Below are 15272 nucleotides of genomic sequence, written 5' to 3' on the forward strand. Positions count from 1 at the left end.
CTCAGTTACTTTTCTCCGGAAGGAATCGGTGTTCCGCTCCCTCCACACACAGCACGGTGATCCAAAGCTCATTTCCAACACTGAAGTATTTAACTTTATTTAAATGGATTTTATTTGAATTTCTTTGTCACAGATGCTTCCCTCCCACAATGCAAACTGATCGTGGTTGGACTAGAACGAGCAAATCTTCTTAATTCATCCTCCTATGGTATTTTGAGACATAGGCAGGATAAACACTTGAAATACCGCAAAAAAAAAAATCATGAGACAGAGATCATCTCTTAGAGGTTTCAAAAATGAATTAATATCCATGTGTTCTTTTTTGGAGAACAGATCTCATCCTATATTTGCTTTTGAAATTCTGAAAAAGCCATCCTAGGAAGGCTGCACGTTTGGAACGTGCTTTGCATTCTGACCATACGATGTCTTGATACACCAATATATGAACCTGCAACGCTCAGAGTTAACACAGCAAGGCTCAGCGGATACAACAGATGTCTGCACCCTTTTGGGGTTTAGAGTCCAAAACCCTCTCAAACGCCGTGTCCTTCATCACTTGTTCTACAGTTCCTACACACAACTGCCCGTGTTCGTGAACCTCGCCGAGAGCAGCTATCAGACGAAGTGACCCGGTTAAGGAGAGTGCTGTGATAACCTTCTCTTCCGAACTTCAAAAGTAACGCACGCAAAAAAATAAAGGCTTTACGCAAAATACAGGGTCCTAAGGATTTAATGACAGGATTTGGAGCAAGGCCAGTATTTAACTGTGATGACATGAAAAAGGAAATTAATTGACTACGTAGATTAATAAGGTTAATTAAACTTACAAATACTGAATGCTTGAAAAGAGAAGTGATTTGAATAACATTTTGGGGGCAAAAACAGGAATCAAAACCAGAATTAGACAGAATTAACGCTTAACAGCTGCTATAATATATGATTCTATAAATTCCATCTCCAGCTGTCCCAGACCGATAGAGCTTCATAGTTAACAAGATTTGAGAAACACGGTCTAAAATATTCAGAATGAAGTACAAAACAAGATTTACTTCACTTCCCTAAGAAACTTTTTGCATCCAGCAGCATCAGCTTCATTTCATGAACGTGTAACGTATTGGAAGTCCAGCAAAATAGGAGCATATTCTACTGCAGCACAAAGCTTTTCTTGGAGGGAAAAATTCTTGGAGCCTTACAATGACGGCCTTAGAGCTTACAAAGACATGTTCTTGGTCACTATTTAGGCTCTCGCTATATAAGCTCTCCCTATATATATATATTGCCCTCTACAACTGCCTGACAGGAAGCTGTAGTGAGGTGGGGGTCGGCCTCTTCTCCCTGGGAACAGATGACAGGACGAAGGGGAATGGTTTGAAGTTGTGCCAGGGCAAGTTTAGGCTAGACATTAGGAAAAACTTCTTCACTGAAAGGGTTGTCAGGCTCTGGAAGGGGCTGCCCAGGGATGTGGTAGAGTCCCCATCCCTGGAAGTATTTAAAAGAAGGATAGATGAGGTGCTTAGGGACAGGGTTTAGTGGTGGGATGGCAGGGTTAGGGGAACGGTTGGACTTGATGATCTTAACGGTCTTTTCCAACCGAAGTGATTCTATGATTCTATAAGCTCTCACCATGTTGGAGCGGGGCCAGGGGAGGGCTACTAAATGCTCTGAGGGCTGGAGCCCCTCTGCTCTGAGGCCAGGCTGGGAGAGTTGGGGGTGTTCAGCCTGGAGAAGAGAAGGCTGCGGGCAGAGCTGAGTGCGGCCGGTCAGGGCTTCAAGGGGGCCCAGAGGAAAGGGGGGGACAAGCTTTTTAGTAGGGCCAGCTGGGACAGGACAAGGGGGGATGGCTTTAAACTGAAGCAGGGGAGGCTTAGACTGGATCTAAGGAAGAAATTCTTTGCAGTGAGGGTGGTGAAATCCTGGCAGGGGTTGCCCAGAGAGGGGGTGGAGGCCCCATCCCTGGGAACATTCCAGGCCAGGTTGGCCGGGGCTGTGAGCAACCTGATGTGGTTCAAGGTGTCCCTGCTCCTGCAGGGGGGTTGGGCTGGGTGACCTCTGAGGGTCCCTTCCCACCCAAAACATTCTAGGATTCTACGAAGAAATTCCTAAACTTGAGCTAAGAAAACGTAACACTAACGGAGGAGGCCAAAGTCCTTTTGCAGCATCTTCCATCAGACATTTCATGAATTGCCCAGTATATTTTGACTCGAGTATATAAGTGCGTTTACTGAGAAATGCAAACAGGTTTGTTTTCTGCTTTTGCTAAGAAATGTTTGCTTTGTACTCGGAAATTAATACGCTGCTGGACTGAAGGCAAAGGGTTGCAAATAACCACATAAACAAAACCTGAAGTGTGGTTTGGAGAGGGCTTTTACAAAGATTTCCTCTAAATTGTTCCGTGGCTTTACAGCAAGGCGCGTGTTTGAGAGCTGTACGCCACGAGCATACGCCCGGCCGCCCACACCCAGGCGTGCCGCTAACGCCTCGGTTCGCACGTGTCCGGACGCAGGACGGCTCGAGTCACGCGCGCCTGCGTGCGGGGAATGAAGAGACAAAGTGACCCAGCACCGAGAAGCCGCATTTGAGGTAACGGCAAAACAGTCCCAGCGGAGGCATTCATTTAATGGCTCTCAATAAAATTTGTCCCTGCGTACAACTGGAAGAACTGTTACTGCCCGAAACCGACTCTGCTGTGAGCAGGAGGTAAGTGATAGAAACTTTACTGCCTGCAGTTTTACCGTGTTTTATCTTTTTGCTTTCATTCCTGACCTTCAGCGCGATGGCTGCGGATGCCGCGACGTGTGATGTTAAGTGCTCTGCGTAACCAGGACGCGGGGCAGCACCTCCGCATCAACTCGCACTGGTGATCCTAGGAGGAATCGTTTCAGCTCGCACAAAGCGAACAGGGAATGCACTAATGCACTGCGTAACTTGCTTTCCATTTTCAGTCAAGAGTTGTACCGTGTCCAATTCTGGGCTCCCCAGTTCAAGAAGGATGAGGAAATCCTAGACAGAGTCCAGAGGAGGGCAACAAGGATGATGGGGGGACTGGAGCATCTCCCCTACGAGGACAGGCTGAGGGAGCTGGGCTTGGTAGAAGAGAAGGCTGAGAGGGGACCTCATCAACACCTACAAATATCTCAAGGGTGGGGGTCACGAGGATGGAGCCAGACTCTTCCCAGTGGTGCCCAGCGCCGGGACAAGGGGCCACGGGCACAACCTGAAGCAGAAGAGGTTCCAGTTGAACGGGAGGAAGAACTTGTTGACTGTGAGGGTGCCCGAGCCCTGGCCCAGGCTGCCCAGGGGGGCTGTGGAGTCTCCTTCTCTGGAGATCTTCAACCCCCGCCTGGGTGCTGTCCTGTGCCCCCTGCTCTGGGTGAGCCTGCTTGGACAGGGGGGTGGCACTGGGTGAGCTCCCGAGGGCCCTGCCAGCCCCGGCCAGGCTGGGATTCTGGGATTCTTCTAAGAGAGCCCTTGGACGCAGGTCATACCTCTGCAACAGGGAATTTCTTGCTCCATATTCTCTGTGCCCTGCGTAGTTTATGCTGTATATAGAAGTGAGAGATGTCTAAAGAAACAGAGTGGATTTAAATTGCTTATGTGAAATATTATTGCCTTACGGCTGCATACTCCAACCATCAATGCGTAACCAGTTTATGTAGCTGAATCACAGGAATAAAGTACTAATAGAAAAGTGGAAAACAGGTCAGCGAAATTATAATAGTATAAAAAAGATGGAATTAAGTACTTTGATAAGTTTAGTATTATTCAGTCTTTCTAGCAATAATAATTATTTACTGCATCTTTAACTGTTTTAAGTGACAGATTTCTCAATCAGCTGTTGCCTCCCTCAGGGAGCACAGTAAAGTACCCCTAAAAGCAGAAGGAAAAATCAGGCAAGGAATTCTGACGCTGAAGGGGACAGAAGGTACAGACATTTCAACTTCACTGAGGACATACGCTCCTCAACCAAGGCCTCAAACATCTCCCAAGCACTTGGAGCTGACAACGGAAACGAAACCTTCCCAAACCAAGGGTGCTTTCATCGCCCCGACGATACCGCCACGACCCTGCCCAAATCTCCTGCCCCACTCTGCACCCTCAGGCAGCGGAGGGAGGTCGCTCCTGGAGAGGGGACCAGCTCCTGAATCGCGATTCCCACCAACCCCCGGAACAACACGCAAGCGGCCACCCAACGCTGACAGGTACAACTGGAGGGCAAACGCAGATCACCCACCGCCACCACCAGGCTCCCGGAGGAAACCAGTGCAACTCAGCAGCACATGGATTTGCTTCCACTGCTTTGCTCACTTCTCTTGAAGGGAACAAGGGAAGGAGGGAAATGCCCAACCACCCAAGGGGGGGGGAAAATTGGGTAAAAAAAAATTGAGTTTCTCTTGTAATGAATTTTTTTTCCTGTTATTTGTGGTTATTTTCAAGCAGAGCCTAAGGATTTTTTAATTTACTTTTTTTTTTTTAAGAGTGTATCAGACAGCAAACACAGTCTAAACTATTAACTATTAATATGTTTGGGTTGGGTTTTTTTTTCAGGAGTAAAATCAAAACAAATCCCACAAAATGGGACAACAAGCAAGTACAAATTGGGGTTATTTGTATATTTTCACACAACTGCACTCAGCAAAATAAAAAAAAAAAAAAATCTTAATCCCTTTATTACCCTCAGGATAATGAAAGCAAAGCAACAGCTCCATGAGGGGCTGTGAGCAACCTGATGTGGTTCAAGGTGTCCCTGCTCCCTGCAGGGGGGTTGGACTGGGTGACCTCTGGGGGTCCCTTCCCACCCAAACCATTCTAGGATTCTATGAGGGCACTTGCACTGCTCTATCAGAAATTCACATTTTTGTGGAAAGATGATCATAAAAGAAATACTTTCTTGATCATCTCAGAAAATAAGTCTGAGCAGAGAGTTAAGTGCCAGCCAGTGCTTATGTGCAAATGATTATGGGGTTGTACAGATTCACTGAGGTCAATGTTCTTTTCCTAACCTACTTTCTCTATTAGAGAAAGTGGTTTTTACATAGTAATCATATCTGACCTGGGTCATTCTCCTCTGGGAGCTATCACAGCTGATCGTCATCTCACAGCAGAGAATCTCAAATGATTCTTAAACCGATGATGAGGTAGGGTTACAGGATGAGTGCTCTGCATGTAGCGAACAAGCTAAGTGCACCATCAAAATCACTGTGTGTGCAGTTTAAAAATAAAAAATAAAATAAAATAAAAAAAAAAAGCAGCCGTTTGAGAGCTACTCCATAAAGCAGAAGCAAGCAGTGATCAGGCAGCACATACCCTGGCCTCAGGAAACCCACGGGTGTTTGTGGCACCACAGACTCGGGGGGCTACTCCTAACTCCCCAGGACAAATCCCATTTCTCAGACTCCTGTAACACCGAATGAAAGACTCGGTGCCTGCAGCCCAGGCAAAGTAACAAGGTGAGCAACTTCCCAAATACCCCAAGCAGCCTGAACTCATCACTACTGGCGCTATCACAGCCCGCAGAAATCTTAAGGTGACTCTTAGGGGTTTTTAATGTCAGTTTGTTTATGGACTCGGAGCATCTGGCAGTGTAAGATTAGTTGAAATCCAACCCCTCTCTCGAAACAGCCGGAATTTTCTACCCTCCATCCCTGACCACATTAATAACTCACACAGTCTGAAAGCAACCAGGAGTTGACCCTGCGGACAGAAGCGTGGAGGAGGGAAAAAACCTCACGCTCAGAACGCTTAGGTTTTCCAAAATAACCGTAATCTTTAGCAGAGGCAAGTTTAAGGTTTCCCCACCACTCATTTCTAACTTCCCAATAGCATTCCAGAAGGGACCTGTGCCAGATCCACTTCAGGCATTAGCTCCGTCCAAATGCTCTGTGCAATATTTACAGCTAAGCTTTTCTTCTTACCATTTCTGCCCTTATTTTCATCCCTGCCACGTTTCTAATCTGCCTAAGTTCAATGATCTGGCCGATGCTCTTTACGCAAGCGGTTACACAGCGTCGGCGTGGGAAGGCAAGGGGTAACCGCTGCGATGGGCAGTGGGGGAGCGGGAACACAACAGTCTCAGACCAAACCTGCTCAGGAAGAAGGAATTTGTGTTCCCACTAAAGCTAATTCCCCACTAAGCTAATTCAGAGATGCCCTCTTGCTTTTTCCCAGAAGGAACAATTTACGACTCCTGCTCCTTGCACGCCTCCGGGGTCTGCAAACATTTGGGGTTGACCCACCAGGAAGTACAAACCCTGGGAACAGCACATTCCCCGTGCAGGCTGAAGTCCTTCAGCATTGCAGCCGCTTTGGAAAAGCACAGCGGCTGCTCTACTTCATCCAAAGCATCATAACCGCAACTCGGGCGGCTCAGAGCATCCTGAAGGCCAACTCTGGGTACCGAAACCGTTCTTTTCACACACGCTACCTCATTTAGCGGCACCTTCTGCCTCATGTTTCCTGGCACAGGCACCTTTAAGAGGAAAACCCACTCAGATAGACACTTCAAACCCGTGGCACACTACCTTGCCTGATGCCCTGCACAAGGGCCATGAGATAACCCTAAGGATTTCTTTTTGGACTAAAGTGTTTATGTTTTAGGAAAAAAAACCCCTTGATTTAAATGTTTTCATCACTGCATGTGTCTCTGTGCCTTAAATATCAAATGAATGTATTGCACTCCCCAAATCCACATTTATTCAGGGAGTTAGGAGCTCATGAGTGGTTGCAAATACAGCTCCTGAAGTCAAAGCCTACGCACAGCTCCGGAGCTCTACCTGCCTTTTGCTCCTTCAGGACAACAGCATTTGGTCTCTCTTCTTCCACGCAGCCTTGTGCATAGCTTGAAGGAACTTAATTACGCTTAAAGCCTTTATCTTTCCCTCAAACCTTGCTGAAAATGTCCCCATGGCTCTCTCTGATGCTTTTTAAGCACTTGTAGCCCAGACCGATGAAAGGAGAAGAGTAACATTAGCGAAGATCTGAAGGTAGCAAATGCAGCAAGTCAAGGCAGCTCAGGTAGGGCATATGCCAGAAGAGGCACTGAACTCTCCTAAAACCGTTAAATCACTGCTACCTTCAAATGCTTAATTCCTGATTATATTCCAGAAAATGGTATTTTATGACTTAAGTCAGCTGATGAATATGTATTTTTTTACAGTACTCCCACTGTCTTCTACTGTCCTTGAATGCCGACCTCACTCACAGCATCTTGCCTTCTCATCCATCCAGACTGGAAGCACTCAGGAGCACGGCTGAGATTCTAAGAATTACCCCTAAAAAAGCCTTTTTCCGTTACCTTCAGCGCAGCCAGGATTCACCTCCAGTCTGCACTGAGACGTAAATGGCTGTTTGCAAACGTTAATTACAACTGCTTCCCTCCAGTGTGTTCAACACATTTTTCACCGCTCATTTGCTCTACAAACAAACGGCTCTAGGCTTCTCTAAAAACCAAAAGGTTTTATGACGTGGTAAAACACTTCTGGTTACGTTCTACTGGACGGTTCACCTGTTCTCCCAAAATGTTCTACTTTAATATCCTGCTAATACAGGAGAACAGCTTTTTCTTTTGAGATTTTTTCAGATGAACAGGTTTGTAAGACTTCAGGTGAAACAGCTGAACTGCCACTCTGCGTCTAAGACCGGCCTATCATTGAGTATTAGCAACTTGTCCATAGCTGTGTAACTAATGAAGCGGATGGAGACACCCAAACTCCATTTCTAGCTGTTTTCAGTGCGTTTCCAATTTGTAGTAACAAGACCATCTACTGCCAACAAAAAGTGAATTAACAAAGCAAATAAAAAGACCTAAAATTACCTTTATAACGCCTTCCCCAGGCTTCATATCTGTATAAATCTTGACATTGTATGATATATTGGAGAAGGTTGGGGAATTATCATTTGCATCGATCACCAGGATATTGACTGTCACCGGGACGCTCTCCTGTACACCATCAGAAGCTGTCATCTTCAGGGTACAAAAAAAAAAAAAAAAAAAAAAAAAAGCAGAACAGGAACATATTGTAATGGTGTGTTCTTAATACAGTTCCAACTATGAGAAAATACAGTATGACAACTAAAAATCAGCATTTCATTTTTGTCTGCACTTAAAACTACAGGAGGCTTCAGCCTGCAGCGTGCAAGACTCAGGGCAAAAGCAAAACACTGCCTTTAAAAACATACTGTGTCAGGTTAGCAGGAGGCACGAGGGGGGATAACTGTGCCCCAGGGTCGGGGCCAGGATCTGAGGCTTGATCCCCACTGGAAGGGCACCGCATGCCCTCAAGGAGCAGGGCCTGGCCCCAGACCTCAGGGACCCATGGGACACTGCAGGTCTCACCTGGGGCCACAGGACACACGCAGGAGCTGCTATACCCACCTTAAACCTCAAAGACATCGTTCTAGGCGGGACTTAAAGAGCCTTCTTACTCCACAGAGGAAATCTGAGCTCTCCTTTCAAATGTCAGGCAGACAGAAAATAGGGAGGCATTGATTGGGAACCCCTGCAGAAAAAAAACAGCACATTTGCCAATTATTGTAGGGCTGTTAAGATGTTTACTCACAGACTGGGAAATGCCTGAGGGAGATTAAGTCCATTTAAGTTTCTTTTTGTTTTTTAAATACTGCTGGCTGTGGTTTATGCTACCCTACTTTTTTTTATTTTGTACTTAAATGAAGCCAAAAGGCCATTACAGGCGTCATCTTCCCAGCTCAAGGGCTGAGAAAAGAAAAAGTACAGAAGAGGAGAGCTGGACTGTCCCGTGGGAGGGTGGTGAGGAGCAGGCTACAAGCCCAGGACCGTGGAGGAGATGCTGGGAGGGGGATCTGGAATGTTGCTATCAAACCAAACACAAGCGTTTTGGAAGAGCGCACTACTCCAATTATCAACTCCTCCCAGCCCCCCCAGTGTTGCTGCTGCTCATCCCTCAGTGCCATTTTAAGGGCTTACAGCGATGTTATAACTAAAGATTTCTCAACACGTGCTCTGAGCAATGCCTGAAGTGCCTCTGAGGGCATTTAGCTTACCGAGAAGGTGTAAAGCTGCTGGACTTCTCTGTCAACAGGCTGCAGCAGGGTAAGGTAGCGGGTGATGCCACTCTGAGTCACAGTGAAAAACGTATTGTAGTCGTTGAGAAAGAGATGGAGCTGGGGATCCTTGGTCTTTAAACAACATTAAAAAAAAGAGCATTTTATTATAAAGTCATAGATACCATTAAGTTTCCAATTACTCAATGCAAGTGCTTGTTTTAGTTGAAACCTAAATAAGCAGAAAGGGCCAACACGGTGACTGGCTGAACCTACAAAACTAAAAAAAACCCGTAAAAAGTAACACTGCTGATCTAAACCACTCATCTTCTTGATGAAAAATGTATTAAAAATACACTTTAGCCTATAAAGGAAATCCAACGGTAAACAAATACCTGTATCTGCTAGTTTTAAATGGTGCTTTTTTTTCATTAAAACTGTAATTTTTAAGCCAAATATGAATTACCAGTATAAGAAAACAGATTTAAGCACTTGCCTTCAACCACATTAAAAACAAAACAAAACTTATCTTGATTAATGGAGCAATAAACCAGTTGGGTTGATGCAATGAAAAAAGATAATCATACGTGTTGAAGCGTATCGGTAAATTGATGCTGCTCGGGGATTCTCTTTATGCCTCGAAAAGAATCAAAGATATTGATGCAGAATTATCAATCTCTCAGTTGATCAGGTGAAAACACAGTAAAGCAACTGTGGTATAATTTTCGATAGGAATTAACATTTTAAGGTAAAGAGGACAAAAAAAAAAAAAAAAAGGTAAGTCGAGGCATTGTAAATTTGTTACCTGTGACTTCCCTAGGCAGCCTGCTGGGAACACAGATTTCGGGTCTGGATGGCTCCGTGTACAACTGGGCAAGCACCACGAGCGGTGCAAAACCACACGGCAACACAAAGATGGGGCAATGCCGCAGGAGAAATCCTGAGCAACCAGCCAGGAACTCATCCTCCCATTTCCATCCTTTCTCCTAGCGCGGTTGGCAGATTTGTAAGAGTATGAGGAAGAAGAACGAAATGTTCCCCGGGGAAAAAGCCAGAAATTAATTTGGGGGGCAAACGGAATCCCAGCTACCATAAAGGGGGAGCCATGTTCCTGCCATGGGCAGAATCAGGAGTTATTGCTGTATTCACAGGGAACAGAGCACATCAATTAAAATCCAGAACCTCAAGCCAGTTCCTTCCAACGTGAACTCACCAGATGGAGACAAAGCTGCAGACTGGCCCCCTACCCCTCGTCCTCACCCTGCCGGCTGCTGGATGCCAGCAGAGAGCAGGCAAAAAGGCTGCTGAAGCTCTGTACGCCCTGGTGGTTCTGAAAAGCCCCACAAATTTAGGCACTTCTCTGGGGGGTCTGTGTGGTTGAAATGACAGAAATGTGGACCGTGACGACCAGGATGAAATATCTCAGCATCTTCCCCCATCTCTTTAAAGATGCTGTTGAGTTATTAAACTGATTAGACTGCAAGGGTCACTCTATATTACAGTTAAATGTTAAAATAAGCTACATTACCTTTTATCGCCTACAGTATTCCAACAAACATCTCTGTGTCCTTGTACATTAATCTGGTTAATTTAACCTGACTTAATGTGCTACTCTTGGTCATTAGTTATTTAGTTTATTTCTGCTGTATGAGGCGAGGTTACAAAAGAGGAATACAAATGTGATCGGGCAAAACATAAAAGGCTGGGAGATGAGTCTGATAAAAACTGTTTTGAACGGCCCCAAATGATGTGGAGATGAGAAATCAGAGGACGAGTACCATGAATAAAACATAACAGAAAACCCAGTGGCTGCACGAGGCGTAACTTCAAAAGTGTTTTTACCAGCTACTTCCCAACGCAGTTCTACAGAACCCGCCCCATACGGAGCAGGACACACGGACGCAGTCAGAAACAGCCGAATTCAACAAATTATCCAAAAAGTAGCATGATGTGCTTAATCATAGAATCCTAGAATGGTTTGGGTGGGAAGGAACCCCCAGAGCCCACCCAGCCCAACCCCCCTGCAGGAGCAGGGACACCTTGAACCACATCAGGTTGCTCACAGCCCCGGCCAACCTGGCCTGGAACGTTCCCAGGGATGGGGGTTTCTTCTCTGAACATTTTCACACCCTGAACCCAAAACACCACAAAAATCCAAACTCCCACCCTGCCGCTATTGTCGTTCCGGCATAATTAACAAAACCAGAGCACTGTTAATTCACCAGTCCCTACAGGAGAGCAGGCATACACGCTCGAGCGAACCCTAACATGCACTAAACGTCGTAACGAACAACTACGAGGACAGACCGGTGTGACAGAAGGAGAAAGAGAAACTTCTTTTAGCAATCCAAAATACTCTAAAGCACACATTTTGGAAGGCTAGGATTATACTATTTAAATGAGAAACCGTTTCAGTTGCCGAAAGCTACGTGAAAGACATATCAAAGTGTTCCAAATGAGTGGTTTCCTACTGCCTAAAGCTTTGCTGCAACTATGCCAGCTCTCAGTAAAATTAAAATTCATTTTACAGCCAGCAATGCAAACGGCAATCTCTTTTTTTCCCCATGAAAAATTACAGAAGGTAATTGCCAATAATGGTTCACTTTGTAGACACTACAAAGTCAGTCAAAAATTTAATTTACAACTCCCCTGGTTAGTTGTTACCGTTCTTGATTGTCATGCCATTTTGAACACTAATAAACGGTATTTTTTTCCTAATTTGTTCCTGAGAAAAACCAACGATGGAGATCCCCTCCCTGCACTCCCCAAGTAATCTATCCTATTCCTTAGCTCTTCTTGTATCAGAAACTTTATCTTAATGCGTGAGTTAAATTGCCTTTCCTGCAATCAATGCCTATTTCTGCTTTCCCTGCATGTCAGACCTACAAAGCAATTTATTTCCTTAATCTTGGCATTGTTATGCTTTTACATTTTTATCATATTTTATGCTGAAAGAAACTCTGGTCAACTTAACTGTGAGCACTGTAGGTGGCAGATACTGCGAGGGAGCACAACCAGGGGACACAGTCCATCCGTGCTGCCAACGCTATTCCCAATACTTCCATTTTTTCAGCTATTATTTTCATTTGGGGCCTGGACTGAAGCGTTGTGATTTCTGGGTACATTACTGGGTCACGTAGACCAGCTGGTCTCTGCCGAACTGTTTAGCGCTTCGTTTTAAGTAGAAAACTACCAGAATCCACACAAAAGAGTACGCATGCAGCCTGCAAGAACCATTTCAAGCACACAGTTCAAACCTGGTGTGGATTGCATACTTCAAACTGAGTAGTAGGTAATTACAAAAAAAAAAAAATTTAAATTTACTTAAGAATTCTATAAAGACACAGAATTAATTAATGAACATAAAGCAATCACAAAGCAGCCACGGTACGACTTTATGCGCTAAATTAATCTGGTCCAATGTGCTTAAAGGGCTCTTTGCAGGCTTCACAAAACAAGTGACAGTCCCAGTCTCAAACGTCAATAGGGCAGAGAAAAATGGAGGAGGACAGGGGGAAAGAAGTAAACAAATCACGCAATTAAAACAAAAAGAAATTTTGCAAACATAATACCCAATACCTACGGGAATGGCACCTGGTGCAAGCTACAAAGAAAAACACGTGATACAAAATGAATACAAGCAAAGAAACACAAACCTGATACCTGTGGACATCATAAAAGCAGAACATTTGGGGAACAAATGGTTACAGACAAAAACATGACAAAATGAGACACAGAAAGTGCCCCAGTGCGCTCTTAATAAACAAAGCCCGGGTTTGAATTTGTTCTGGTTGAAACTCTCTGAAGAAATTCCTGAAGTCTGAAAGCCTGCGCGGATGTTCACATTCCATTTCTGCTGCTCCTTTCCTCCCGCGGGGGCTTACAAGCTTTTCCTAAAGCAAACAGTTTTCTAAGATTAAACCCAAATTACATGATATTGTCAAGAACAGGCAGACAATGACACGTATTCTGTCTGCGTTTCAACATCCCCAAGGACTTTTTAGAGGGGAATATATTTGGCTGTTAAATTCTCCAGGGTAGCCAGAACCAGCTCCAGAAGTATCAGAAGTGCTTAGGTTTCCTGATTGCACAGGCTTGTCTCCAAAAAGCTGTAGCGATAACAAAGACGGTTTAATGACACATCTTGGTTTTCCAACATCCTTCATGTGGAGGATGATCAGCACTGAAACGCCCACGGAAGAGATTGTTTTGTTGAAGAGACTTTTCCAGCATTTGCCCTCCTCATTTCTGGGTGAAAGCAGAACATCTTTTCTACTCATGTCTTTCATTGAAAAAAAAAATATATCTGAGATTCACCATCTTGCAGAGGCAAAGCAAGTGAGATTCTCAGTCCCGCTGCCAAGGGGTTTGCCATCAGACTGACCCCTCTGCTCTTCTCTAACTGGTGAGAGATGAGCTCTGCAGGGCCTGATGAGATGGTCCTCTAGGTTCACAACAGCTTGGATGGAATGGACAAGGTAGACACAGCATCTGGGGGGAATTTCCTGCACCTTCAACACTGCCATTAGATATCAGAAAAACAACCCGAAGCACAGCTTGCTGAGAAATCTTCGTGATGGCTTTAGTGGTACAACGGCTTAGATCAACAGAACCCAAGGAGAACAAAGCAAGTCTAAATTCTGAGCAACTGGAAAACTAGGGGAGGTAAAACAGGCTGAGAAGACTTTGCCCAGAACACCTTATGAATAATTTTTTCTCCTTAAACATTTTTTTCTTTAAAGTTAGGTCATTTAAATAGTATTTAATTGTACAAATTAAAATAATAATAAAAAAGCTCTTCACCATTTACGTCGCCTCCACTTTGGAGGACAAGATGTCAAGAGACTAATGAGAGAACCAGGATGGATGCTGAGCAGTGCTTTAATTCTGAATTCTTTCAGTCACCACCAAAACCTCTCCAGCCCCTGCACAAGGCAAGGGCTGAGGCACAACCGTGCCTATGAAGTCAGGCACTAAGAAGCGCCGCAAAGCTTTTCAGATTTTTCAAGTTGAGGTGCGAAGGGCCATGCCCCTGCCTGAATGAAAAGCTGACAGAAGAGTTTTGACAAAACCATCTTCTGTTCCTCATACAAATGAGCTGCTCCCGGGAGAGGGCGAGAAGCAAACACCAGCATCTTCAGCACTGCCACTAATCAGCAATGGCATTTGTGTGGAACAGGGCAGATCTACAGGAAACAAATCCCTTGTGGACTCCAAGAAACTCCGAGAGAGAAAGAATAGCTTCAGAAGGCAGGAAACATTAGGTACTCATCCTCCACAAATAAAGGAAGAAATACAATGCTATGGTAGTGATTCGATGCTCAGATCTTTATTTTTCCTTCTTAAGTGGAAAGATTCGGAAAAGAAAAAAAGCCTCTTTATAAATCCTAAAGGAAGAGAAGCAGCCTTTTCCCCTTTGCCTTTCCCTTTTGTTTGTTTTAGTAATGATAGTAATGGACTGTTACATTGGAGAAGAATAATTCCTGAATCATTATTTTGTAGTGTGACTACCCGTCTGCCACGGAAGGGCTGTGCGGGGACAGCAGCACTATGAGAACTCTCCTCTCCAGAGAGTACCAGCTGCAAGGCAAGTTCAAACACCAGCAGTGAAAGATAAAGCAATCAGCCAAATAGCAGAGAAAAACACTTCAGTAGTTAAAATGCTTCAGTACTCCTGGCTAAAAAAGATCCATTATTTTTCCTGATCTGGATATATCATTGAAAATCCATAACCTGCATTCGTAGTTACATTTGAAAGTTATTTCATCCATTATTTGCTCTGTCCTCTCGGGTTGCTACTGAGACGCCTTTATGTAAAATAACCATTCTTTAAAATTTCCCACAAGTTCCCTGGAAACACAGATGTTGAGGAATCATCCACGTAGCTTGACTTCACCTTCACAGACAGTGGAAGCATAGGACAAGAAACCGGTCTGGTAGAAGAGGATCTGGAGAGGAACCTGTGGTCGTAAGTGCCCAGCACCACCTTGCACTGCCCGGGGAGGCTGCGCCGGGCTGTGGCATCCGCAGCCCCATCGGGGTTACCGCACAGGCCCTTTTCTGAACGCCTGCTGGGACATGCTAAACGCTTTTGAACACACGCCGGCACACCTTATAAACGTAACATCACTTCTGTGTTCTAAGGAGCACTGCACAAATTACCTTACGCCCCGAGTTTATCCATCAGGACGCTGCACGTGGCGTCGGGGAACACCTTGGTAGCTGAGTAGTACGCAATGGCTAGGAATGCTGAG

At 45.0% G+C, this 15272-nt stretch overlaps 1 protein-coding gene across 1 annotated transcript in view; it reads right to left on the reverse strand.

Annotated features, from left to right (window-relative positions):
- Positions 1-15272, reverse strand: part of PCDH15 (protocadherin related 15) — a 326536-nt gene that overhangs the window by 152035 nt on the left and 159229 nt on the right. The window contains exons 11-12 of the mRNA XM_009637544.2: positions 9019-9153; positions 7811-7960 (exon numbers count right to left, since the gene is read on the reverse strand). Of these exons, the coding sequence (XP_009635839.1) occupies positions 7811-7960; positions 9019-9153 (285 nt within the window). The remainder of the gene's footprint in view (positions 1-7810; positions 7961-9018; positions 9154-15272) is intronic.

The sequence above is a fragment of the Egretta garzetta genome, unplaced genomic scaffold, assembly GCF_000687185.1.
Source record: "Egretta garzetta isolate BGI_Z169 unplaced genomic scaffold, ASM68718v1 scaffold234, whole genome shotgun sequence".
NCBI lineage: Eukaryota > Metazoa > Chordata > Aves > Pelecaniformes > Ardeidae > Egretta > Egretta garzetta.